General features: G+C 42.6%; 2 protein-coding genes across 3 annotated transcripts in view; one reads left to right on the forward strand and one right to left on the reverse strand.

The window, feature by feature from the left end:
* TRIM14 (tripartite motif containing 14) overlaps positions 1 to 27047 on the forward strand; it is a 124889-nt gene that overhangs the window by 88693 nt on the left and 9149 nt on the right. The window lies entirely within an intron of this gene.
* Positions 9348 to 27047, reverse strand: part of ANP32B (acidic nuclear phosphoprotein 32 family member B) — a 32024-nt gene continuing 14324 nt past the window's right edge. For both annotated transcript variants that reach the window (XM_017527839.2, XM_017527841.2), the window contains exons 3-7: positions 25539 to 25661; positions 19818 to 20007; positions 13326 to 13441; positions 12253 to 12304; positions 9348 to 9927 (exon numbers count right to left, since the gene is read on the reverse strand). In XM_017527839.2, coding sequence (XP_017383328.1) covers positions 9860 to 9927; positions 12253 to 12304; positions 13326 to 13441; positions 19818 to 20007; positions 25539 to 25661 — 549 coding nt within the window. In that variant the 3' untranslated portion in view covers positions 9348 to 9859. The remainder of the gene's footprint in view (positions 9928 to 12252; positions 12305 to 13325; positions 13442 to 19817; positions 20008 to 25538; positions 25662 to 27047) is intronic.

The raw sequence follows: 27047 nt of genomic DNA on the forward strand, positions 1-27047 counted from the left end.
GCTGTTCCCAGCCTCCATGTACAATATCAAAAAGAAATTTTAGTCCCACCACTTGCCTGTTTAAGATTGTTCAAAGACCCCAAGAGCTCTTAGAGTAACACCCAGACTCTTCCTGGCCTGCCCCACTCCAGCCTCCCCGGCCTCATCTCTCATGAGCTCTCTCTTCACCCTTCATTCCTCCCATGCTGATTATCTCTCAGCTCTCCGGCCCCAGGCCCTTTGCACAGGATAGGCCTGCTATCTGAATTCTCTTCCTACCCCACATTGTTTGGCTCCCTCCTATTCACTCCTCAGGTCATTTTCTCTGGAGCTCTGTCCCTGCCCTGCACCTCTTCAGTTCCTGTACCACCTGGTGCTACAGAACTTGTACACTGCATTGCAATTGCATATTTACATAAGTGTTTTGCTCACTAGCCTGTAGGTTCTGTGTGGGTAGGGCTAGAGACTATTTCTATCCTGTTCATCTTTTGGTATTCTCATATATAAATATAACTCATCACCTGCTGACATTTGAGCCCTTCTGCTGCTCCAAGTAAACAGTACTTAACACAGAGCTATGTATACAGTAGATGCTCAATGTGTTGAGAGGAAGAATCAATGACTCTTCCCCAGGGAGCATGTCATCAGTTCTAACATGGATGGCTGGGCTGCCCCATGCTGTTTGAGCAGTTTTAGATTTACACCAGGAGGGAATGCTGTCCACCATAACCTCTGGCTACTTATTGTCCTCCCTCTCCCAAAGAACTGCCCCCACATTCAGCATAGACATGAGGAATGGAGACTGTATTATTAAAATAGGGCTTCCTTCTTTAGTGTCTAAGTGGCCTCCAGGGAGGTCATGATAGGGGACAACCATTGTCAAACTAAAACAAATTCACTGGGGCCTATAACATTACCAGCCCAGGTCCAGGATGAAGAGGTGGGGAGACAAGGCTCAGCCATGTACACAGCAGGGGGCACAGGAAGTTCCAGGGGACTGAGCCCAGTGGCTATGGCAGTATGATGGTGACATCAGCGGGCTGGCAGCTAAGGTGGTATCAATAGGGATGTAATGGAACAAGGGACAGGATACCCCTTCTTGGATATCCTGATTGACAGAGCCACTGATTGATAGAGCTAGACCTTGTCTTTTAAAAAAAAAAAAAAGAAAGAAAAGAAAAAAGCTGAATGTGGCTGAGTGTAGTGGCTCACATCTGTAACCCTAGCACTTTGGGAGACCAAGGTGGGTGGATTGCTTGAGCCCAGGAGTTTGAGACCAGCCTGGGAAAGATTGCAAGACCCTGTATTAAAAAAGAAAGAAGCTGAATTAAATCCATTCTTCTTTGGCTCCATGGGGCAAAATTACAGCCAAAAGTTACAGGAAATTGCATAAATAAGTGCTTTTTTAAAAAGGATTGTTTATCATATTCATAACAAGGCCCATGATTTAAAAAAAAAAAAAAAAAGCTGCCTTACTATTTTATTATTTTTGGAGACAGTGTTTCACTTTTGCCACCCAGACTGGAGCACAATGGCGTGATTTCGGCTCACTGCAACCTCCACCTCCTGGGCTCAAGTGATTCTTCTGCCTTAGCCTCCCAAGTAGCTGGGACTACAAGTGCACACCACTGCGCCTGGCTAATTTTTCTATTTTTTATAGAGATAAGGTTTCACCATGTTGCCCAGGCTGGTCTTAAATTCATGAGCTCAAGCAATCTGCCCACCTTGGCCTCCCAAAGTGTTGGGATTTATAGGAGTGAGCCACTGTACCTGGCCTGCCTTACTATTTTAGTGATAAAAAAAATTCTGTTTTTAAAAGATGGAATACATTGCCTTATAAGGAGTAGGCTCCCCATCACCAAGGTATCCAATAAGTCAGGTAGGCATGTGGCAGAGGGGTTTCAGCATCAGCTGAGGGACTAGATGTGGTCTGGTTTCTTCCAGCCTAGGGTGCCTGCCTTTTACCACATATTAGAAGTTTCCGTAGGCCAGACACGGTGGCTCATGCCTGTAATCCCAGTACTTTGGGAGGTTGAGGCAGGCGGATCATGAGGTCAGGATTTGGAGACCAGCCTGGACAACATGGCAGCCTGGACAACATGGTGAAACCCTGTATCTACTAAAAATAAAAAATTTAGCTGGGCATGGTGGAGGGTTCCTGTGATCCCAGCTGCTTGGGAGGCTAAGGTAGGAGAATCACTTGAACCCAGGAGATGGGGGTTGTAGTGAGCTGAGACCGCGCCATTGCACTCCAGGCTGGGTGACAGAGCAAGACTCCGTCTTAAAAAAAAAAAAAAAAAAAAAGAAGTTTCCATAGGTGTCTGGAGATACCAACTTTCTTAACTCCAGATTGGTGGGTTCTGATTTTTGGGGGTCCACACCCTCTTGTATTGATTTGTATAATTTGCCATTTTAGCCCTCTGTGCCTCAAAATGAAACAATTCTGGTGACATTGGAAGGAGATGGGAATTAATATAATGTGAAAGAGAAATACAGTTTGGAATAACTGACTTACACAGATCACAAAACAGAGAGGAGACAAACCAGGACTCGATTCTGCTCTCCAGACTTGAGCTCCCAAGTCCTCCTTGTACTCACATCACTCTTGTGTCCAAACACCGGACTGTGAGGGGAGTGAAGCACCTGACTGCCATTCTTGGTCCAGAGGTTTTCAAAACTCATTTGTTTAGTGTTAGGGGCTAAATTGTTCCCTCCTAAAATTCGTATGTTGAAGTCCTAACCCCCAGTACCTCAGAATGTGACTGTGTTCAGAAACAGGGGCATTGCAGAGGTGAGTTATTAAGATGAGGTCATTAGGGTGGGCCCTAATCCCAGACGGCTGGTATCCTTAGAGAAAGGGCGGTTGGGCAGGATGCAGTGGCTCGTGCCAGCAATCCCAGTGACTCAGGACGCTGAGGCAGGAAGATCACTCAAGCCCAGGAGTTTGCAGCTACAGTGAGCTGTGACCATGTCACTGTACTACAGACTGGGTGACAGAGAGAGACCTTGTCTCAAAAAAAACAAGGAAAAGGGGCCAGGCACAGTGGCTCACACCTGTAATCTTAGCACTTAGGGAGGTCGAGGCAGACAGATCACCTGAGGTCAGGAGTTCAATACTAGCCTGGCCAACATGGTGAAACCCCCCTTCTAAAAATACAAAAATTAGGCGGGTGTGGTGGCACAAACCTATGATCCCAGCTACTTGGGAGGCTGAGACAGGAGAATCACTTGAACCTAGGAGGCAGAGGTTGCAGTGGGCCAAAATCATGCCATTACATCCCAACCTGGGCCACAAGAGAAAGACTGCTTCAAAAAAAGGGCAATTTGAACATAGACACACACATACACAGGGAGAACTCCATGTGCAGAGACACAAGGAGAAGATGGCTGTCCCCAGCCAAGGAGAAAGGCCTGGAGCAGCCTCAGAAGGAACCCACCCTGCTGACACCTTGATCTTGGACTTCTAGCCACCGAATTTCTGTTGTTTAAGCCACTCGGTGTGTGGTACTTGGTTATAGTGGCCCCAAGAAAATGAATACGTTTGGTCATTGAGGAAACATTCACTGAGTACTAGTGTACTACGCCCAGCAAGAGGAATCAGACACATGGCCCAGAGTGCTATCTGGCAGGGGAGATAGGACAGGGGACAGAGCAGCCAGTGCCAGGGCCAGAACGAGTCATCACAGTCATCCAACGAGAAATCCAGGGAAGGAAGCCTCCTGCCTGCCAGGCTGTCTGGGTTAATGCCTTTGCTCTGGTTCTTGGGATGGAACACTGGGATGGATTTGGCTGGTTGCAGGTAGGGAAACAGACAGAGGAGGCAGCATGAACAAAGTCAAAGTGTGATAATGTGCAGACATCCAGCTAGGGCATGTGAGGACTGTGTGAAAAGAAGGCTGAAATGTGGGTTAAGAGCAGGTTGGGGTGGGACGATGCCAGGAGTGCTCTGCAGGCTCTGGGAATTTAGAGAAAGTTCCTGAGCTAGAAGCTGCTGAGAGCACCAGCTGTGTGGTCACTTGAGTGAGCAGTGGTGGGGGACAAGCTGGGGGTGCAGGCCAGCGCTGAGGGCTCTCAGGTGGTCAGTAATGCAGACCCAATCAGACCCAGGAGAAGCTGTCACTGGGAGCTTGGATTTCCTCAGCCTCGTTTGTCTTACACTTGCTGACAGCACCTGCATTGTGAAAAGCTCTAGGTTTCAGAAGTTCCCATCCACTGAGACAAGCTTCGCCTAAGTGGAGTCCCAGCAGTCCCTTAGCTGCCTCACCCCCAGCCTTTCCCGAGAGTAGCATAAGGGAGGCAGGGAAAGAAGTCAGCCTTGATCTGTACTCAGGGACTTTGCAAGTGACCTGAGCCTTAATTCCCTTATCTGAAAGATGGAGTCAGATCCTCACACTGCCTCCTTTGAATAAGACAATGCATATGAAAGAGCCTGTATACTGCAGTGAGCCATGTGCACATCAGGGGCCATCATTCCTTTTGTCAGAAGTAGGGCTCAGGCAGGTCAGTGGCTGGTAGACCTGAGCTTGGCAGGGTGGTTGTAGGTAGGATCTGGAGTTAGCTGGTGGGGGAACTAGGTGGCTACAGAAGCAGGAAACAGTGGCCCCGTGTCACAGCAGAAAGGGAGCCTAAGGGCAGATCGAGCCCTGACCCAGTCACTGGAATGGACAAAGCCAAGGGCTGGATAGGAATTCCCATTCCTGGAGCTGGCAGGTCCTTCACCCACTGTCAGACTCCCCAGTGCCAGGTCACTCACACTGCTCAGATGCTGGCTTCTCACCCACCCAATGCTACTGTCACTCCCAGGTAAAGCTGGTCTAGCACCAGCTATGCAGAACCACTTCCTGGGATTTCTCAGGTGCTCAGGTCCTGGCTGGATGCACGCTAGCACAGTCTGCCACTGACAGAGGCCCATGGCATAGGCTCTCCCCAGCTCTTCTTAAGTTACTCCTCATGGGTGTCCTGCACTGTCATGCTTATTGGCTCAGAGAGTGGGTAGGACACTCCCAATTTATAAATGAGAAAGCTGAGTTCCCAGAAGCAAAAGGTCTTTTGCAAGTTCTCTAAGATGGTATATGGGAGGACTGCCTCCCACAGTTTGTAATTATCATAAGAGTGGTAGCTGTATTTATTTATTTATTTATTAAAAAAAATTTTTTTTGAGATGAAGTTTAATTCTTGCTGCCCAGGTTAGAGTGCAATGACGCAATCTTAGCTCACTGCAACCTAGGTCTCCTTGCTTCAAGCGATTCTCCTGCCTCAGCCTCCCAAGTAGCTGGGATTGCAGGCGCCCACCACTATGCCTGGCTAATTTTTTGTATTTCTAGTAGAGACAGGGTCTCACCATGTTTGTCAGGCTGGTTTCAAACTCCTGACCTCAGGTGATCCACCCACCTCAGTCTCCCAAAGTGCTGGGATCACAGCCATGAGCCACCGTGCCCAGCCAGTTGTATTTATAGTGCTCACTGTTTGCCTGTTTCCCTAAGCATTTTATGATTCCAGCTCTGAAAACTTTAGCTCTGTTCTTGCCCTGTCCTGAACCTTTGGAACCAGTGAGTCTTGTTAGCTAGTGTCTACTTTGTTCCCTACTTTGGACTAAGGGAGAAATAGGTGCATTGACTTTCTCATCAGAAGTGAGTAAGGAGTGAGGGCCCTAAGGAGAGACATAAGGCAATGTACAGCAGCTTTGGGTTTGGGCAGAGCAGGGTTCGGATCCCAGCCCAGCCACTGTTACTAGCTACATGACATTGGGCAAGGCACTTCATCTCTAAGCCCTTCAGTTTCCACATCCATAAAAGGGGATTACAGATTATTTTTCAGAAAAGTTGAGGACTAAATTCCTCTCAATCAGTGGCCATTGATGGCAGATATATGTACTAACCTGCTTCTGTAATGCTAAGTAGATGACCGACTAGTCTGACAACTTATGTGTATTCCTATGGCAGTTTCTGGAAGACACCTCCTTCACAGAAGTCAGTGCAGCTCTCATCTGGCTGCCTGCTACTGGTCTATCCTTTTCAATTCCATCAGCCTAAACATAGCTCTGACATTTTCTACCAGCCCAAACCCTTACCTACTCCTTGGGAGGGTAACTGGGAGTTAAGAGCATGAGCAACTAGTAGTATCCCTGTGGCTGGTTAGGCTCACAGTGAACCACAGCTGAAACCACCTGCAAACTCGCTTAGTTTGGGCTTCCAATTTTCAGTTGAGGAACTGGAGGCTCACAGAGGGGAAGTGATAGAGGGGGAGCAAATACCATCCAGTGGCCAGGTTGGGGCTAGAATATGGATCTCTAGATTCTCAGTTTGAGGCCTCCTTCACTATACCGCTACTCTTCCTCTGCCAGGGCTGGGGTTGGGGAGTGCTGTCTTAAACACAGACACCCTAGGCCCCTTCTAGCCAGGGGTCAAGTTCCCTTAATTGAAAATAGAGTTAACTCTGGCCAGGTGCAGTGGCTCATGCCTGTAATTCCAGCACTTCGGAAGGCCAAGTCAGGAGGATCACTTGAGCCTAGGAGTTTGAAACCAGCTTGTGCAATATTGTGAGACCTCATCTCTACCAAAAATATTTAGCCAGGTATGGTGGCACACGCCTGTAGTCCCAGTTACTCGGCTGAGTTGGGAGGGTCACTTGTGCCCAGGTTGAGGATGCAGTGAACCGTGATTGTGCCAGTACACTCCAGCTTGAGCAACAGAGTCAGACTGTCTCCAACAACAAAAAGCAATAGAGCAAGAGTAGTAATTTCTCCATATACCCTCCCAACACCCCTGGGACAAGTTATAAAATACCTACTTGATCAGAGATTATCAAGCTGACCTAATTGGCTCTGAGAACTTCCACACCACTGCAGTCTTGGTGGTTTTCCTGCACAGCAACTGTTGGGCTGGCTGAAGCTTAAGTCTGCTAGTAACTTGACGCCCTTTCCAAACTGTCAACACAGCGGTATCATCAGGCTCATTAAAATTGATGTCAGCACAATGAAACAGAGCTGGAGAAAACTAGAAGGTCATAGCATAGTGTACAACCCCTTTGTGCTTCTGTCTCGCTTTTCTCTGGTGATGGGGTAGGTAGCGTAGCCCAAATAGGAATGCCAGGAACAGGATGACTCAAGCCTCCTGTACCTATCCTGGAATATGTACCAGGTGTCCTGGTGGTGGTGATACAGGAGCGGGTAGGGTTCAGTATCTTACACAAGGTGGTCTGCACATTTCCACACTGGCCAGTATTATTCTTCAGGCGCCAGACTCGAAGCAGGAGTGAACTAATGATAAAAGCACAGGTTGGAAAAAAGGCGCCATGGTTTCTAGGCTAGGTTCTTTACTACTTCACAAGGACAACTTTGGCCAGGATCCTGGATCCTGGATCCTCTCTTGTGCCTGTTTGCCCAACTCTACAAACAATAGCTTCAACATTTTAAAGCAAGAATGAATCCTAGCGTCAAAAAGATGACATGCCAGTGTTATCACACATGTTAACAGGTGTGTATGTGGAACACACCTCCACCAATCTCAGAGCAGCTAGTCAGGACCAACCAGCCATCTAGCCCATCATAGCTGCCACCCAGCTCAGACATTTTGTAACTCAATTTACTGCAGAAGCTGGAAGCAAACCCTCTCAATGTTCTCCTTCAGATGGGAGACAATTCCAAAAATAGTCTGCTGTGTGACCTCATCACCAAAAAGCTTGCTTCTCTTGAAGACCATGTCAAAGGCATCCTCACTGGCCACGTAGGTCAAATCAATATTTTACTATAATGCACAAAAAGGGTTTGACCTTCAAGGCCCTCTAGAAGGGCCCAAATGATTTGTCCAGTATCATCATCTATTCATGTGTTATCAAATCTACTTGTATCTAACTGTACTTAGCAATTTCCTACCTCTAACCTCTGCTTACTAAGATACTCCCTTCTTTATCTATTCCTGTTTATAAATGCTATTCACACTTGCATGTGCAGCTCAAGTACTTTTCTAAGAAGCTTCCCTCCCTCCAGGTTGGGTGTTACTTCTCCAGCCTCTGAACTACACTAAAACTTACCTAAACCTTTTGCTCCTAAGTCCTAGTAAACATTACTTGTGTTGATGTCTTTTCTTCTTAACTAGCTACTATGAGCACCAAGGGCAGGCTTCTTGCTTTAACCCAATTCCCTTCCCTTTTGCCTAGCCAATCAGCCTATGGGCTTGGTAGATACCGGAAACTTCTGGAAACTTCAAAAAGCAAACAGGGAAAATCATCACTCAAAGATACTGTGTTTGACATTTGACAAATAAGCAAAACCTTAAGGACACACCTAGGCTACAGAAGAAACCCATTTTGCAATGTATTGAAGGTTTGCTAAAATGGCCTTATGGTCGGGGAAAATAAAGTCATACCAGTAAAATCAGAAATCAAATTCCATTTTCTTGGATTTTCTTTGCAAAAAAGGAACTCCATTTTAAAGTCTATGGGAGACTTTGATTTTAAAGTACAGTATTTGGGGGTTCCATTGAGGCTGACTTTTGCTAATTATAAATTCAAACAAGTCCAATTTTACATATTGCTTTTACATGCATCAAAAACCTCACTCATTCCAGTAGCTATAGCTAAGATTTACTAAAACAATCCTCAAATCTTCTATTATCAATTGTATTGATGCCGTCATGCATCTATTTTCACTAAATGGTTAATCACTGAATACAGACAGAAATATCCTTCTCCTTTCTTTAAGATCTATAAGAATACAGAAAATCAGCATCTTCTGGAAAACCTGAGTTGGCCTCAGGCAGTGCCTACCCCATGCTTAGTGAGGCTTTTCACATGTCATTACCCCTTTTCACGCCTGTCTTGACAACAAACCGTACTCTGCTCACCCATCAGTCAAACCTTACATGTTTCAGCCTAGTGCAAAGCTCATTTTTTTCTTCAGACCTTCCTGTCAGTGAGGGTCACAGAACATCAGGCTACAAGTGACTTCAGAAACCATTTGGTCACACCCCCTCAATTTTACAGACTGGGAAGTGACCCAGAGTCAACACAAGGTCACACAGAAAATCAGTGGCAGAGCCAGAACTAGAATTCAGATTTCCTGGGACTCTAGTGAAGGCCTTTTGCTTTATACTATCTTCTTTCCCTTAATTCACGTAATACTTGAACCTAATATTATTTTTCTGGTTTTCAGGGCACCAGAGCATTCCATTTTGAACATTATTTTAAAAACTCTGCTTCATTTACTCCCAGTCATCAATGAGTATTCAATCTAAATGCTCAAAGATCCTACACACTTGTGCAATTCCCCTCAAAAACTACAAATATAAAAATGCCAAACCAGTTCTTTGATGTGTTTTAACATGAGCTTACAATGAGTGTAATTTAAAAATGTAAGCATACAACTAGGCTTTACCAAAGAGTAACGTGTTTATTTCACGTAAATGCTTAAAAATACTTTCTTGGCAGTTGTCACATAAAATGTCCTAATGTAAAACAAAAAACTCATTAGAAAGAAAAGCATGAAAAACAGACCCAAAATGTTAAGATTTTATTTACAAAGCTTTTTTGTTGTACACAAAGTAAAAATGCTGTTACAGTCTCGGTGTAACTGGCAGCCACAGACGGTTGACTCACCAATCACAGCTATCCACGCTACAGCAAGAGTCTTACACAAAAACCTAACAATGCTTACAATTTTGTTGGGGTGAAGTCCACAAGCTTGGTGGTAGATTACCAAGAGGGACTACATGGAAGGAAGGCGGAATGTCACAGGAACTATTCTTTGGCTCTTTGGGTGGGTGGGTGTCCTGGGGTTTGTATCACAGCTACCTTTTTTTTTTTTTTTTCTCCAACAGCTACCAAATCCGTGAGCAGTCCAAACAATACTGAACAGTTCTGTTCCTGCAGGTCATCTGGAGCCTTAATCATCTTCTCCTTCATCATCTGTTTCTCTCTTCCTCTTTTCACCTTTCCCACCTTCTTCCTCCTCTGTAAAGTAACAAAAATTGACGTTAGGACAGTTAGAAAGGCATTTTGCTTAGATTATTGCCAATGGAGGCAACAACAATAAAGTTTGACAGTTAGGAGATAAAACGATGTAAACTTGATCAGATTAATACAGGTGATATAGGAAGTTTAAGTGGTGACCACAGAACAAGAAAAGCAGAATGTACAGCAGCAACTCAACTCACACAGGAACGTTAACCCAGTTTCCTCAATTTTAAGGTGTTTTCTTCCGTTTCTTTTTACAAATCTATCAATTATTAAAATGCATACTAATAACTTGAGCTAGTTGGGCACAGTGGCTCATGTCTATAATCCCAGCACTTTGGGAGGCTGAGATGGGTGGATTACCTGAAGTCAGGAGTTCCAGAGTAGCCTGGTCAACATGGTAAAACCTCATCTCTACCAAAAACACAAAAATTAGCCGGGCATGCTGGCACAGACCTGTAATCCCAGCTACTCAGGAGGCTGAGGCAGGAGAATTGCTTGAACCCAGGAGGCAGAGACTGCTGAGATCCTGCCACTGCACACCAGCCTGGGTAACAAGAGTGAAACTGTCTCCAACAAAACAAACAAACCAACCCCCTTGAGCAATCTAGCATGTCTTCAAGCCATACTCAAGTGATTATGGACAAGCTTAACCTCTTTAAGCCTTTTTCAACTGTAAAATGGGGACAATGGTACTGACTTTAAAAGGTTATTCTGATAATTAAGTAACACATAAAACACTTCTAATATTAACTAAAAAGGGACTTTTTAAAGTATTTATGTAGTCAAGACACAGAGACTTACACATAGACCAATCTTTTCAACTAATAAAATCCATGGTTATTTTAATGAAATCAACTGTATGTCGAATCATGTTTCATTATAGGTTCTTAAAGGCAGTGACAAGGTCCTAACCAGGGTAATATCTAGTATAAATGTAATCGAGAGCTTGACAAAGTGGATGCTGAGAAAGCATGAGCCAGCGGCACAGTGAACACCTGATTCTCTGAGACTCAACTATGAGACTTTTATTTTTTGGGACAGTGTCTTGCTCTGTCACTCAGACTGGAGTGTAGCGGCGCCATCATAGCCTCACTGCAACTTCAACCTCTTGGGCTCAAGCGATCCTCCCACCTTAGCTTCCTGAGTAGCTGGGACTATAGGCGTGTACCACCATGCCCAGCTTTTTTTTTTTTTTTTTTGAGACAGAGTCTTGCTCTGTCATCCAGGCTGGAGTGCAGTGGTGTGATCTTGGCTCACTGCAACCTCCGCCTCCTGGGTTCGAGTGATTCTCCTGCCTCTGCCTCCTGAGTAGCTGGGATTACAGGCACATGCCACCACGCCCGGCTAATTTTTGTGTTGTTAGTAGAGACAGGGTTTCACCATGTTGGCCAGGCTGGTCTTGAACTCCTGACCTTAAGTGATCCACCTGCCTTGGCCTCCAAAAGTGCTGGGATTACAGGCATGAGCCATCACACCCAGTCCCAGCTTTTTAATTTTCTGTAGAGACAGGGTCTATGATGTCCAGGCTGTAAAACTTTTAATAGTATTAAATAAGTAACGGCTATTTCACTAGTGTTGGTTGTGGTAGGGAAAGGACTAACACTGATCAAACTGGGAAACTGGTATATCTATTTATATATCCTGAAAATTATAGTCAATTATTAAACCTTTTTTTTTAAAAAAAAAAAATGCAATAACTCCAAACACAGAAACCTCACACTTGGCAGTAAATCAAATGGCTTTAAATGGTCCCTCCATTTAAAACACGGGGACCAGGCTGGGTGCGGTGGCTCACACCTGTAATCCCAATACTTTGGGAGGCTGAGGTGGATGGATCACTTCAGGCCAGGAATTCAAGACCAGCCCAGCCAACATGGCAAAACCCCACCTCAACTAAAAATATAAAACTTCACTGAGTGTGGTGCTACATGCCCATTATAATCCCAGCTACTCAGAAGGCTGAGGCACAGAATTGCTTGAACCTGGGAGGTGGAGACTACAGTGAGCGGAGATCATACCAGTGCACTCCAGCCTGGGCGAGAGAGAGAGACTCCATTTCAAAAAAATAGTAACAACCACCGTGGGGACTGAAGACCAACAGGACCCTTGCAATCAGACAAGAACAACTGCTGTAGCAGCAGGAAGCCTGCACTAGCATAGCCACAATAATGGGATGACACAGGCAAGAATGTGAATGTGTGTATAGACTGCCAGAGCCAGGATATTTTATTTCCTTCTCGGTGGTATCAAATTCTAAATAATAGATGTTTTCATCTAATTTTTAACTGAGAATGATCAAAATGCAAGCATTAGGCCCACCTTCATCCTCATCCTCATCTTCATCTTCTTCATCAAGTCCAAATTCTTCTTCCTAGAGAATAACAGTATAATATCAGATTAATTCTGCCAAATCGAGAAGTGCAAATATTACAAATTCTGCCAAACCGAGAAGTACAAATAAATGCAACAGTATCAAGCAGGAAACTGTAATTTTATTTGTATCTACTTGGATGTACCAAGACCCACTGATTTTCCTTAATGAGCTTTATTTTACAAGTTTTCTTTAAAAAAAAAAAAAAATATTTTAGAAGCAGTTCATTTGCTAGATGTTTAATTATATAACTTTGGATAATTCAAGAAATGATCTTAAAATCTCAAATTTCAAAACACTTTTAGACAAAAATTTCTTTCTATATCCCATTCATATACAAAGCTTTTTTCAGGACCTTAATGTCAATCATACACCTAATGAGAGCACATGAACCCCTAGACTTATTTTTATACTACAAAAGAGCATGCTTTTTGCTAACAACTACTGTTGTCTGCCTGTTTCCCAAAAACCTCTTTGAGCGTCAAAGTCAAGACACTGTTTTCTCCTGCCCTCATATAGCATTCATTTCCTCAGGGATACTCTATTACTGGGTGTCCCATAAACTAGACTATGTGCTCTTTCAGGGCAAGACCACAATCTCATTTAATTTTGTATCCCTAATTCTTTAATATAGTGGGAATATATTTACTGAATATACAAGAAAAAGTTTAGACTTGGTAAACATATACTTCCCTACAATTCAATGAAAGAACAGACATGCCATCAATTTTCAACATTTCCAGTTTTCTCACCACCCTGAATACTCAACTCGTTCCTTCCCCGGAGAGGGCCAAAACTCACCTTGCACAGCCAGGAACCATACTAGTTTGAATTCAGTAGGCATTCCATTTAATAGTTATTTAAAGGCAGACAAAAACTAAACCAGATTCATATTGTCAATCTATTCACAGGTATAGTAATTTCTCCAAAAGGTGTTTTTCTTTTCTTTGTCATCTTTTTTAAACTCCCACTTTTGTTTTAATTACAAATAGGAGGCAGGGTAGAAAACAGCTGCACTGACCTCCTCACTGACTTCATCGTCGTCATCATCCCCTTCTACATCTTCAACTTCATCACCTTCATCAAACTCCTGTTCTTCATCATCCTCATCCTCCTCATCTTCCTCATCTTCTCCTTCTGAAAACAGTCCAAATGGGATTCATTAAATATCCCCAATGCTCCACAAGGCACAAGGTGTTGGGGATCTGTGGGCTGGCTCACAGAACAAATGCTGTTAAAGCCATGAACTGCAGTCACTTTCTACTATGTGCTACAGCTCAGTCCCTTTGTCCAAGAGTCCCATAAAGTCAGAAAGCTAGAAGTCCTGGTAGACAAGACAAACACTGTAATTCTCACTGGTGACATGATATAATGGCTAAGATTTGCTTCAAAATTATAAGGACTGGGGAGGAAGATAAGGGTGTATGCAGGAATAAAACAACATCTGCTATGACCAATAACTGCTGAAGCTGGGTGATAAGAACATGGAGGTTCGTTTTGCTACATATATCCACACCCCGTCCTCCCCGAGACAGAGTCTTGCTCTGTTGCCCAGGCTGGAGTGCAGTGGTGTGATCTTGGCTCACTGCAACCTCCACCTCTCGGGTTGAAGCAATTCTCCTGCCTCAGCCTCCCAAGTAGCTGGGATTATAGGCACCCACCATCATGCCCGACTAATTTTTGTATTGTTAGAGACAGGGTTTCACCATGTTGGCCAGGTTGGTCTTGAACTCCTGACCTTGTGATCCACCCCCCCTCAGCCGCCCAAAGTGCTGGGATTACAGGCGTGAGCCACTGCACCCAGCATGTTTTGCTGTATTTTTACCTTTATCACTGTCTGAAATTTTCCACAGTAAAAAGTTAAAAAAAAAAAAATCATGTACCTTCTCTTGAGTAATGGTACCACCACAGTCACAGTCAGCTGTTCAAAGCAGGAACCGGAGAAACACCCAAATAACCCTATTTGAGTCAGGGAACAGGAGGCGGAGAGGCAACTGCATCTCCACCTGATTTGTGCAGACCTCTAGTGCAGCAGTTCTTGCTTCTCCTGGGTCCTAGAGCTCACCATGCTCTCACCTGCCTGTTGGTCTCTGCATGCTCTTTCCATCCCTCTTTGCTTGGCTAACTCAGACTCCACCTTGGAGTCTCAGTCAACATCACTTCCTTAGGCAGTCTTACTCAAGATACCTCCCAATGCCAGGTCACAGGCTATCACATGAGTGAGAGTGCTTCTCCATTACAGAACACTTTGCTTACTTGTAATTATTATTTATGATTTTTAGTTAATTTTTTTTTTTTCTGTACAGATAGGGTTTGGCAATGTTGCCAGGCTGGTCTTGAACTCCTGGATTCCAGCAATCATTCTGCCTCACCCTCCCCAAGTGTTGGGATTACAGGTGTGAGCCACCATCCTTAGCCTATTTATGATCAAAACAAAACATTTCTCTGTAAGGTCCAAGAGGATAGGAACTCTGTCTTTTTTTTTAACCACTATTTTCCACAATGCCTGGCACATAAATGCTCGAATATTTGTTGCCTGACCCGTCTTTGCTCTCAGGAACTCTCCGCTACCTTCCAAGGAATGTCCTTTACAGGCTCTTGCACATGTGGCTGTTCTATCTGATTAAGGTGAATTTAAATAGACAACAAGCACAAATGGTTTTTAGGAGAAATGGAAAAACTGTAGAAAGGAGAAAAGGACATAATATTTGGAAATAAGTGAGATGTCCTATTCTCTGTCCATTTTACTTCCTTGTAACTCATTGATTTTTGCCTATCTCAATATGCTTCAAAACAAAACTATAAAACACTTCCAGAGTATTATACCATTAATTGCACCCGAACTCCCTGATGCTTTTCCTCCTCCATTTTCTTGGCAATTTCTATCTTTTGTGCTGATTTTTAAAGTATTTAAAATAATGCTTCAACTAGAATAGTACCACCAACTTCAGCAACATCACAACCAAGTATTCTTCATGCTGACTGATGTGAAAATTAATCATTCCGCTTCCTCTAAGCCAGGGGTCCCCAGCTCCCAGGACTGGTACTGGTCTGTGGCCTGGGCTGCACAGATAGAGGTGAGGAACAGGCCAGTGAGCATTACCACCTGAGCTCCGCCTCCTGTCAGATCACCTGTTTGATTCCCATAGGAGTAGGAATTCTCTTGTGAACTGCACATGTGACGGATCTAGGTTGTGTACTCCTTATGAGAATCTAATGCCTGATCTGAGGTGGAACAGTTTCATCTTAAAACCATTCAGCCGCCACCCCCAACTATCCTCTTCCCCCTCCCCGCATCTATGGAAAAACTGTCTTCTATGAAACCAGTACCTGGTGCCAAAAATGTTGGAGACCGCAGCTTTAAGCCACCTGAAGTGAGAAGCGTTTTATTCTAAAAGTGACTCAGAGTAAACAAACTCAACATGCAAAGAAAACACAAGCTAGTCAAGAAGAATATTTTGGATAGAAAATATCATTATTTAAAAAAACTTAATATATATAAAAATCCTAGATCAAATGCCAATACTGAAAATCATCTCTTAAGTCTATGTTATGATCAGAGATTATTTTCCTTATTAATGACAAATGGAATATAACCTTTAGTTATTTGAAATCATTACCTTCTTAAACTCTGGTCGTATGTAAATGGAAGGGAAAGTTATTTTATTTCTAGTTGGCAGTAACAAGCAGGTACCAAGTACCTACTAAGTGCCAGGCCCTATGAATCAAGAGGTAAGTATCCAAGATGATGGATGACTGTAGTACAGTAGAACAACAGTCCTCAAACTTTTTGGCAGCTGGGACCAGTTTTGTGGAAGACAGTATTTCCACAGCCTGGGGGTGGGAGAATAGTTTCAGGATGATTCGAATGCATTATGTTTATTCCGTACTTTATTTCTATCATTACATTATAATATATAATGATATAATTACACAACTCACCACAATGTGGAATCAGTGGAACCCTGAGCTTGTTTTCCCTGCAACTAGACAGTCCCATCTCGGGGCAATGGAAGACAGTGACACCCGAAGTGTGTTGCTTAGGTCCAGTCTACTCCATAATCTTGTTTTGGTTGCTGTCACTGCAGAAAACCTTGCTTTACAAAGATAGGATATTGGAACCAGAAGCAGGTTTTTCAGTGCTTCTGTGGCAATCAGAATATTCCACCCTTGACTTTAATCCAAAATATACGGAAATTTTGAAGTTGTCACAAGCCATACTTTTAAGGCCACTGCCATTTGTGATCTCAACCACTTAATCCTCTTCAAGCCTGGACAAAGTCGACTGACCTGGCTTATTCACAAATGGGTCCTTCCGAGTGCGAGGGTCTTTTATGTTTGTGAAGTAATGCTCAAACTCTTTTGAAAGCTGAGACAGGTGATCATGCACCAGCTAAGAGAAAGAAGGCTCTGGCTCAGTCTCTTTCAGTATCACTGCTAATGTTTGAAACACATCAAAAATCCAAATGCTCGGAACGGAAAGCTAAACACCGTATTTTAATACATGGACACATGGAGCGGGGGGAACAACATAAACAGGGGCCTTTGGGGGGGCAGGAAGAGAGAGCATCAGAAAGACTAGCTAATGGATGGTGGGCTTAATACTTTGGTGATGGGATGATCTGTGCAGCAAAACACCATGGCACACGTTTAGCTACGCAACAAACCTGCACATGTACTCCTGAACTTAAAAAAAAAAAAAAAAAAGTTTTACCACCCATTCTGTATCACTGAAATGTTCTGCCAGTGGCAACTGTTATTCTAAAAGAAATCTCTGAAGCAGGCCTCGTAACTCAAAAACTCTGGCCAGTGATCTACCGTTAAAACGCCACTCACTTCTCTGTGTAAGAGAAGACGTGTTCTCTGTGTCCATCTCACAGAGTTGCGTGAACAAAGATGGGTTAACGGGATGTACTTTTATGTGGCTGTTAATTTTAATCACATCCTGCAAGACATTAAAAGTTCAGGTGACATTTGTCAGCTAGCCGGCATTTCTCTATGAGTAACACAGTACACAGACTCACATCCAGAAGCAACCTCTCTGACCCAAGTAGTGAAACCAGAAAGCTGTCCAGCCATGGCAGCCACTCCCATCTGTGCATATATGACACAAAATGACCAATTCAGTTTTCCTGATACCTAATCATTCAAAAGACTTGAATAGTTCTGCAGCTGTGGCGTTGTCAATGAAGCACATATAACATAGTCTCATGTACATCCTCCTGAAAATATATCGCACAAAAACAAGCATTGTTGCCATGTTGTTAACATCGGCAGACTCATCAAGCTTCAATGCATACCTCGGTGACTCATCAATCCTCTTTAACAACTGTGCCTCGATATCCTCTGCTATTTCATCAACGACTAGTTTCAGTGCTAGCCAAAAGGGGAACATGTGCTACCTTTTGAACTGCAGCTTAACTGTAGCCTCTCCTAAAAGTTCATGACAAATGTTCTTAGCAGCACGCAGGATCAACTCTTCAATACTAAAGGGCTTCTTACTTTAGCAATGCAGTTAGTTAAAGGCTTCTGAGCTTTAGCAATGCAGTTAGCCACTAAGAATGAGATGTTCTCAGTGCAGACACATTTGATGAAGTGGTAGGTTTCAATAATTGCTTCTGTTCTTTGTGTTCACATATATTTCTTTTGAAACACTCGAAAGGATTGTCTTTTAAATGCAGGGTACTTGCTCTCCATGTGGTGAATAACTTTTTTTTTTTTTTTGAGACAGAGTCTTGCTCTATTGCCTAGGCTAAAGTGCAGTGGTGCAATCTCGCTCGGCTCAACTACAACCTCCGCCTCCCAGGTTCAAGCAATTCTCATGCCTCAGTCTCCCAAGTAGCCAGGACTAAAGGCGTGCGCCACCATGCCTGGCTAATTTTTGTAGAGATGGGGTTTTACCATGTTGGCCAGTCTGGTCTTCAACTCCTGACCTGAGGTGATCTGCCTCTGCCTCCCTAAGTGGTGGGATTACAGGTATGAGCAGCTGCACCCAGCCAGTGAAGCAGTTTTGAAGGTTTCATGGCTGTGTTGGATAGCTGGTTGCCACATATTATACAAAGTGGGCTTGGAGAATGTGAATCACCTGTTTTAATGAACCTGTAATTTAAATATCACTCTTGGTATTTTCTTTTCAATGAAGCTTTTTTTTCATTGGCAGTTTTGTCTTCTATTATCTCATTACTGAGCCTTTCCCCCTTTTCAAAGCTCTCCACTTATACTTGTTTTTCACTTGTTTTGGCTAGGGTTAGCTTGTGGGCTTACCAAAACTGGGGCTAAGACAAATACGCAGTGCAGGAAAGAGGTGTGGATGGAAGTGGTAAATAAAAAAAATGGGAAGGCCACACATGGACTAAAATAAGTATCAGATTCTGACTTAAAGCCTGTCACCAGATGCAGCTGTATAACCGAAATACACCAACTCACTTGCCACTATAAAGCCTGCCAGCAGATACAGCTTAAATGTTACTTGCCACACACTGATAGGTTTGAGGAGTCTGCAAGAAATTGATTTATTATGGTCTCTGTGTAGTCAAACCTTTCTGTTAATGTTAATCTGAATTTGCAGCCACTCCCCTGCACTAGCATCACCACCTCAGCTTCACCTCAGATCATTAGGCATTAGATTCTCATAAGGAGCACGTAACCTAGGCCCCTCACACATATGCAATTCATGATAGGGTTAGAGCTCCTCTGAGAATCTAATGCCACCGCTGATCTGACAGGAGACGAAGTGCAGGCAGTAATGTGAGCAATAGGAAGGGGCTGTAAATATAGATGAGGCTTGCCCACCCTTCACCTCCTGCTATGTGGTCTGTACTGGTCTGTGGCCTGTGGGTTGGAGACCCCTAAAGTAGGAAGACTTAAGAACAGCAGAGTGGCAAGCCTGTAAGAGTAAGGGGTTTACAGTTTAACACGCACAGCATCCTAACCTCACTTGTAGGCTTCAGGAAATGCTTCCCAGGTCAGGTTCAGTGGCTCATCCCTACAATCCCAGTACCTGGGAGGCTGAGGTGGGAAGATCCCTTGAGGCCAGGAGTTTATGAAACAGGCCTTAGCTATAAATCTAATGGAATGCCTACATTAAAAAAAAAAAATTACACACACCCACACACACAATTTTCCTCAATAGTAAGAACATCAAGTAGCTTGAAATAGCCTGTCATGTGAGATGAAGTGCAGTAGGGCATAATCATGGCTCATTGTAGCCTCAAACTCCTGCGTTCAAGTGATCCTCCTCCCTCAACCTCCAGTCTCCTGAGTAGCTAAGACTCCAGGTATGCACCACCACACCTGGCTAATTTTTATTATAATTATTATTTTCTGTAGAAACAAGGTCTTGCTATGTTGCCTAGGCTAGCCTCAAACCCCTGGGCTAAAGCAATCCCACCCCCTGAGCCTCCCAAAGTGCTGGGATTACACATGTGCCACTGCGCCCAGCCAACATCCAATAGCTTTCATCAGAGGCTTTCAAAGGCAGACATCAAGTTCACTGGATGCTGAGCCTACTCACCTTCATCCTCCTCCTCTTCATCCACACCATCCACCTCGGCATCTGAGTCAGGTGCTCCCTGGTCCTCTCCGTCATAGCCATCCAAGTAGGTAAGCTGGGGCAGGAGCTTGAAGACACTCTCTCGGTAGTCATTCAGGTTAGTAACCTCACAGTTAAAGAGGTCCAGGCTTTTCAGACATTCTAACTTTTTCTGAAGAAAAGGATCAAAAGACACAACTCCTAAACCAAAGGAATATAAGTAACAAACCCATCTGTTGAAGAGATAAAATTCTAGGCTCTATACTCAATTCCTGCTACCCACTCAGTCTTGTATATAGAAAAACACATCAAGTCTTTTGCAACCTTTATATTAGGTCACTAGACTTTAACTAGTCCCTCTTTCTCTACTTACTCTCCCAGAGAACTATATGTTTTTCTGGCAGCATAGTAGTCTAAAGAAATATAAAATGAAAATAATTTTTATTATATCCAGATTATTTTCACAGTTACAAGACAATCAAACAGTTTAATACATTTAGTTGAAACAAATATTAACATTTGCATAATCAAATGGCCATTAAACACTTCCTGGGTATTAAGTAGTCTCTAATGTTCTGAGGTGATATTATAGGGAAAAATCCAGAGATTTATAACACAATCTCAAGGTACTTACAATTTTACTTAGAGCACAGACATGAAACACTAGAGGGTGAAATATAAAATATAAAGTGTGGCAATGCAGCTATTTTCAGGGAAGACAGGAGTCAACACAGGCTGGGGAAAATGCAGAGAGGCACAGAGTTGAAACTTCAGAAATACAGAGAAATATTGTACTCTTCTTTTTTAATTTTTAGGAAAAAGACTGACATGTTACCAGACTTTTATGATGTAAAGTTCTTCTGACTTTATTTACTATACCTTGAAATTTTGTTGCAACACCTCATTTCTTTGGAACCATAAGTTTCATCTATCTAAAAACAGTTAAGCTATAAAAACTTGGGGCTCAAATCAAGTTTTCTGAGTAGTCAAAGTACATAGGAAAATGTCTGTGTATTTACTGAGATCTTCGTTTGTTATTATGTCAGTCTACTAGTAGTTCAATCCCAGGTCTACTAAGTTTTGATTAAGGGTAAATTAAGAGATTGAGAGGGCAGAGGTACTACTACAAGGAAGTCAGGAGGTAACAACAGGAAGTGACAGCAGACCCCTGTAGGTAGAAGAGGGAGAAGCCTATGAAAGGCAAACCCAATGTCAAGTAGCACATAGCCTGCTGCCTTTCAGAATAGGGACGGTAAGTACATTTATCTAGATAGTTTCATAAACACAACCTTTAATGGTTCTGAATGAAGAGAAAAACTTGATTAGTATTCTTTCAAGAAAATAGTACTAAAAACACCCAAAGAAACCTAAGGGGACCGCCACATGAGTAATTTCTAAAAAATAAATGTTGATGCTGAACAGGCTTTGCTGCTTTATTAGGAAAGCTGTTACAACACTCACAAGGACTTGAGAAGAAATGCAGACAAAACAAAACCTTATTTTCAGAACTCAAGGTATCTATGTAGTTCTGAGGAGACATAAAACAATGTGAAAATCTGCCGCAAGGCTATAGAGCAGGGGTCGGGAACCTGTGTTCCAGGGGCCAATTCTGGCCTACTACCTGTTTTTGTAAAATAAGCTCTATTGGAACATAGTCACACTCATTTGTTTATGTATGGCTCCTTATGTGCTAAAATGGCCAAGCAGGCTAGTTGTGACAGAGACTGTATAAAGAGGCTACAAAGCCAAATGAAGCTACTATCTGGCCCTTAGAAAAAAGGGCTACTGACCCCTGCACATGAAGAAACTTCATCTTCTTGATCAAGAAAGAGACTCCCACACTTGTTTTATTCATGCAGGGAATAAATACAGCAGGGTTAGAGCAACAGGCACATGTTGCACCCGTCATAACACAAGTGTACAATGATCCAAGAGTCTGTGGATCAAACAATGTGCTTATATAGTCAGTTCCCTGATGTCTTAAGAAAGCTGTCCCCAGCCCTTCTGGTCATAGAGCTGCTTTTGTATCATGTAATTTTCAGATTAGGTTCCCTTCCGGTCAGGCCCTGACTTCCAGGAGCCCACGTATGACTTCTTGCCAAAGAGGAAAAAAATGCTGCAATGCCACCCCAGACAGCTAGCTAGCATTCTGGCTTTCTCTTCACAAAGGCTGACTCTATGCCAGCTAAGACAGAACCATAAGTACATTTAGGCAGCTTTTCCAAAAAGGTTCACTCTCAAAATTCTCTACTTAAAGGACGAGCCATTTGTATTTCAGATTTCCTAGAAATAGGTGTATGAAAAGACATACAACCTCAGATATTTATCTAATGCTTTATAATACCACCAAAAGCCCTTTCTCTATCTAGTTTCATTGACTCTTCCAGTATACAGGGCCTCCAAGGCTCTTCTGTTTCTGAAGCTGTACAATTATGTGAGATTTTTGGCTACTTCCTGGCAAAGCACCCATTATCAAGTAATTTGGACATGCCAATCAATAGGTTGGAAAATGAAATGAAAGCAAGTAAACAACAAAAATCCCAAATAACTATAGTACTCTGGAATTGTTTAAAGTAGTAAAATTGTGCTTTAAGGCCCAATAGGCACAAAATACACTACACACAGATTATTCAGGATCCCAATGTAATGTGTAAATACTGATAAAAAAAAATTACAACTCTACCATACCAGAAATTTGATGTAAGGTAATAAGCTAGCCATAATAAACATTAAACATTTTATTAACAATAATTTTGCTTGCCTTCTTAGAATTTAGAAGGGCTTTGGGGGATGGTTTGGATGGCCCAGGTCTCTTAAAAAAGGTGTCCAAGGAAGTTTGAATTGATGCCTTCTTTGTCTCTCGATTAATGTCCCTGTAGCAAGCAGAGGCATTCACAATCATTGCATTGACTGTAAGAACTGGGCTCAAAGTAGACGGTGTTTAAAATGTATGTGGTTAATGAGGATGAGGATGGTGTTTTTCCCCACTGAAGAATACTGCTGGAAGTCAAAATGGACCCAAGATTTCCCCCCTTCACCTTCTCCTACAGATTTACTTAATTCCAAGGAATCCGAGTGCCAAGTACAGCAGAATGGTGGGACCCCAGGCTTTTCTAAATAGCTCTGGTGTGTAGCCCCGTGGCTCCGACACAGGGTGTGTGACTCTGGACAAGGGATTCAGCCTCACCCAAGCCTTAGCTTCCTCAACATAAAATAAGGGCCATGCTATTTCTATCCACTTCATAGCGAAGTTTTTTTTTTGACAATTACCAATAAAACATAAAGCACCCAATAAGTGTATGGCTATAGCAGATCCTCTAAAAATGGTAAACAGTGAAGATTATTTTTCATCCTTCCACTATCCTGGGGGACTGAGACTTTCACAGCCATCAGAGGGTCCTCTCATACATTACTGACCAGATCAGGAAAAAGCAAACAACTCCCACACAGTATTTGCTTCTGCTCCATCTCTGTGTGCTACAACACTGAAAAAGCCTGCTGATAATCAAAGAGAACTCAAGTTGCCACGAGAATTAGGTAATGGCCAGTCATCAACTGTGAAAAGGTACTGCCTGCTACTCTGTTTTTTAAAAAAACTAAAAAAAAAAAAAAAAAAAGGGAGAAGAGTTTCTTATGCTCACAACAACCTACGATTAGTGTGTCTGTCACTAACCAATAAACACAGGTTTGGCGTAGCCCATCTGAATGGGAAAGCATCAGCAGTTGAAATTTGGTGCTCCTGTTGAAATTTGGGCATGAAATAAATTACAAGTGGAAAAAGAAGAACAGGTCCCAAGGGCTATGGAAAGCACAGCAGACTTGCTTTTTTTTTTTTTTTTTAGATGGGAGTCTCACTCTGTTGCCCAGGCTGGAGTGCAATGGCATGATCTCGGCTCACTGCAACCTCCGCCTCCTGGGTTTCAAGTGATACTCCTGCCTCAGCCTCCCAAGTAGCTGGGATTACAGGCACCTGCCACTACGCCCAGGTAACTGATCCACCTACCCTGGCCTCCCAAAGTGCTGGGATTACAGGCATGAGCCACCGTGCCCAGCCCAGACTTAGATTTGAATCTCTACTCTTGCTATTTATCTGGAGCAATGTACTACAACGTACTACAATGAAATGTACTACATTCTCTAAACCCAGCTTCCTCATCTCTAAAAAGAGGACAGTCATTCTCTTTTCTCTGGGTTACATAAGGATACAATGGGCAAATGTTAATGTCCTTGGATGTAGTAAAAGTCAATAAATGTCGGCTTAAACACTGGAAATGGGGGTTGGTTTGAAGGAAACAAAACTAGTAAGAAGCCTGAGTATCTAGGCATACCTGTAACAGGAAAAAAGGCCAAAATTCATGGAGCACTGGTGAGGCATTACATTTATGAGAAATATGAGCTCTTAAATATGGACAACTTAATGAAATGTAAAAATAAAGAGACTCAGCTGGACTTTGTGGCTCAGGCCTATAGTCCCAGCACTTTGGGAGGTCAAGGTGGGAGGATCACTTGAGGCCAGGAGTTCAAGACCAGCCTGGCCTAACATCTCTCTCTAAAAGAATACATATATTATACACACCGATTCAGTAAAAGGTGACTGAATCTGTATTGGTGCAGAGTCTCAATAATTTAGGAAGGAAAAGATCTTCTAACTCTTGACAAGAAATCCTTTTCATTAAAGAAGGTATAATTTAACTCCGTCTTCTCCTGAAATATCAACAGAGCATTTTATATAATTGATGTGAAATCCACATATTTTAATATACTCTGACATCAGGACAAACAGAGAAGAAATGTCTTACCCTCTAGGGTCTGTTCTGGATTCTGAAAGACAGCTCCTATATGCTATATAACCGTCTGCCAAATAGTACAGCCTATGGGGCTGGCCCTACAAACTGCATTAAGCCTCTTATCTCCAGTCTTGCCTCTGGAAGCCCTTTCTGGCCTCTACAACTTCCACACAAACTGGACAAAAAGCAAAGTAAGTAGACTACCTTACAAAGCAAAGTAAGTACATTACTTTATTCTCAGAACTCATATGTGAGGTAAGTAAGGCAGAGATTATTATCCTCTCTGCTTTAAATGAGGAAACTGAGGCCCAGAGAGAAGAAGCAGTTTGCCCAAGGTCACACAGCAAGTCTACAACCCAAGTGGCACTGAAACTTAGCTTTTCATATCTTATCCCCATATGTAAAACTGAAGAGTATCTTGAGGTTTCCATGCAAAACTCTAGGCACAGTAATCCAACTAGAACACAAGGTCACGAATTAGACCACCTAAAGCTTAAAATGGAGCTGTCTTTTATTGTTCCATCTACAATTCAGGTATGCTGCACAATATAAATAGCCTTTTCTGTTAAACTATAAAAGGGCATAATGGCTTGGGCAGTCTGGGGAAAAGAATTGTAAGAGACATGTTTAAGGCTATATAGTCAACACATAAATTTCACAAGTGGACCCAAAACAAAACACCCCCAAAAATCCTCTTCTGAAGGATGCCATCACAATATCAGGCAGGGAGAGAGCAAAGACACAAGAATACATCTAATTAGAGAGGCCCAGATCTTTAAAATTGGGACTTCTATAAAAAGTAAAAAACCACCACTTTCTCAACCAATTATTATTGCCAGTAATTTCCCCCACTATAAAGAAATATGAAAATGAAAATGACCAGTAAGTCCCACTTTCCGAATTCTTAACTACTTACCAAAGGTTCCAAGGTGCTGATATCTTTCAGTTTATTTCCACTTAAGTTTAGATGTGTGAGATTTGGAAGTTTTTCAGCTAACATGTCCAGACCTCCAAAGATTCTATTTTCACTGAGTTCAAGCTGCAAGAGAAAATGGATACAGCACAAATACACACAGAGACACACATCATTTAAGGTATTGTAAGTAAAAAAGAGTTCTCAAATATTTACCAAGATCAAATAATCGCTATTTCTATTAAGGCATGCATGTTCATTTTGTTTAAATCCAAATAATTAACAGGAGAGGGTAAGGTTAGAGGTATTGTTTTCCTAATCAGCTGCTAATAACAGCTTAGTCAGCAACCGGTCTCTAACATCAGTGAATAAATTTTCTAACTTAAAAAGTGGGTCAAAACCAATTAGAATTTTTTGACAAGTATTAATACCCTATACCTGCCAGAAAGGGTAAATGGTTTAATAGTCTGTGCATTCTGAGCAGCTTATTTTGTGGACCTTCAAAACTTGCAACGCCCACTTGAAACCTAATCTGATTCTGGACAATGCTGACATACACTGTGGAGTTCTACACCTGGAAGCCATCAGGGAATGTTGCTCTGAAAGCCACAGGAGAGAGACGGGCCCTACAAATAAGCCCATAAAGAAGCAGCCTCAGGTTTATGAAACCAGCTCCTTAGAGTCCACATCTTGCATAAACTTGGCACTAACCTTTATTAGAACCTACTTTAATTTCTTAGCTGCAGGTCAAGTAGCACTGGCAAGTAGTGTGCCAATGAGGGAATGAGCCTTCACCAAGGAATATTAGAATCTTAAAGTAGAAGGAATTGGAGCCTAGAAAGCATTGTGAAAAACACCTAATGCAAGCTTTTCCTTTAGCAGACAAAACTCAGGCTACACAGCTGATTCTAATTCTCTATTTTAAAGTGCCAACAACAGTAGTAACATTAACCCTTACATAGTATTTAAATGCCAGGCACTAGAAATACCTTAATTCGTCTGAGCTCACAAGAACCCTATGGGGTAGGCAGAATTACCACTCCTGTTTACAGACAACAAAAATAAACTTCCCCAAGACCATACAGCTGTTACCGTAGTGGGCTTACGATTTGAAGCCAGACAGGCTGGCTTCATAAATATGCATGTCCTCCTTATTATGCTACATACCTAGAATAGCATGAAAGTGTCATGTAATGAAGTTTTTGGCATGCAATGAAATGTACTACATGATGCAAAGTAGAGTAACTTTTAAAAATATAAATATTTGCTGAAAACTGAGTTGAAAAAACAAGTCAGCTGCTTAAGGTGTTATTAAGTATTTCAGAAGAGGAAAATGTAACATTTCAAAACATTTTTCCCTTCCAATGGTATATTTTCCGTGAAATATCTAGTCATGGTCTAGGCAAGACCATCCTGGTCAACATGGTGAAACCCCGTCTCTACTAAAAATACAAAACATTAGCTGGGCATGGTGGCGCATGCCTGTAGTCCCAGCTACTCAGGAGGCTGAGG

Source organism: Cebus imitator, unplaced genomic scaffold (assembly GCF_001604975.1).
Source record: "Cebus imitator isolate Cc_AM_T3 unplaced genomic scaffold, Cebus_imitator-1.0 Scaffold51, whole genome shotgun sequence".
In the NCBI taxonomy this organism is placed as follows: Eukaryota; Metazoa; Chordata; class Mammalia; order Primates; family Cebidae; genus Cebus; species Cebus imitator.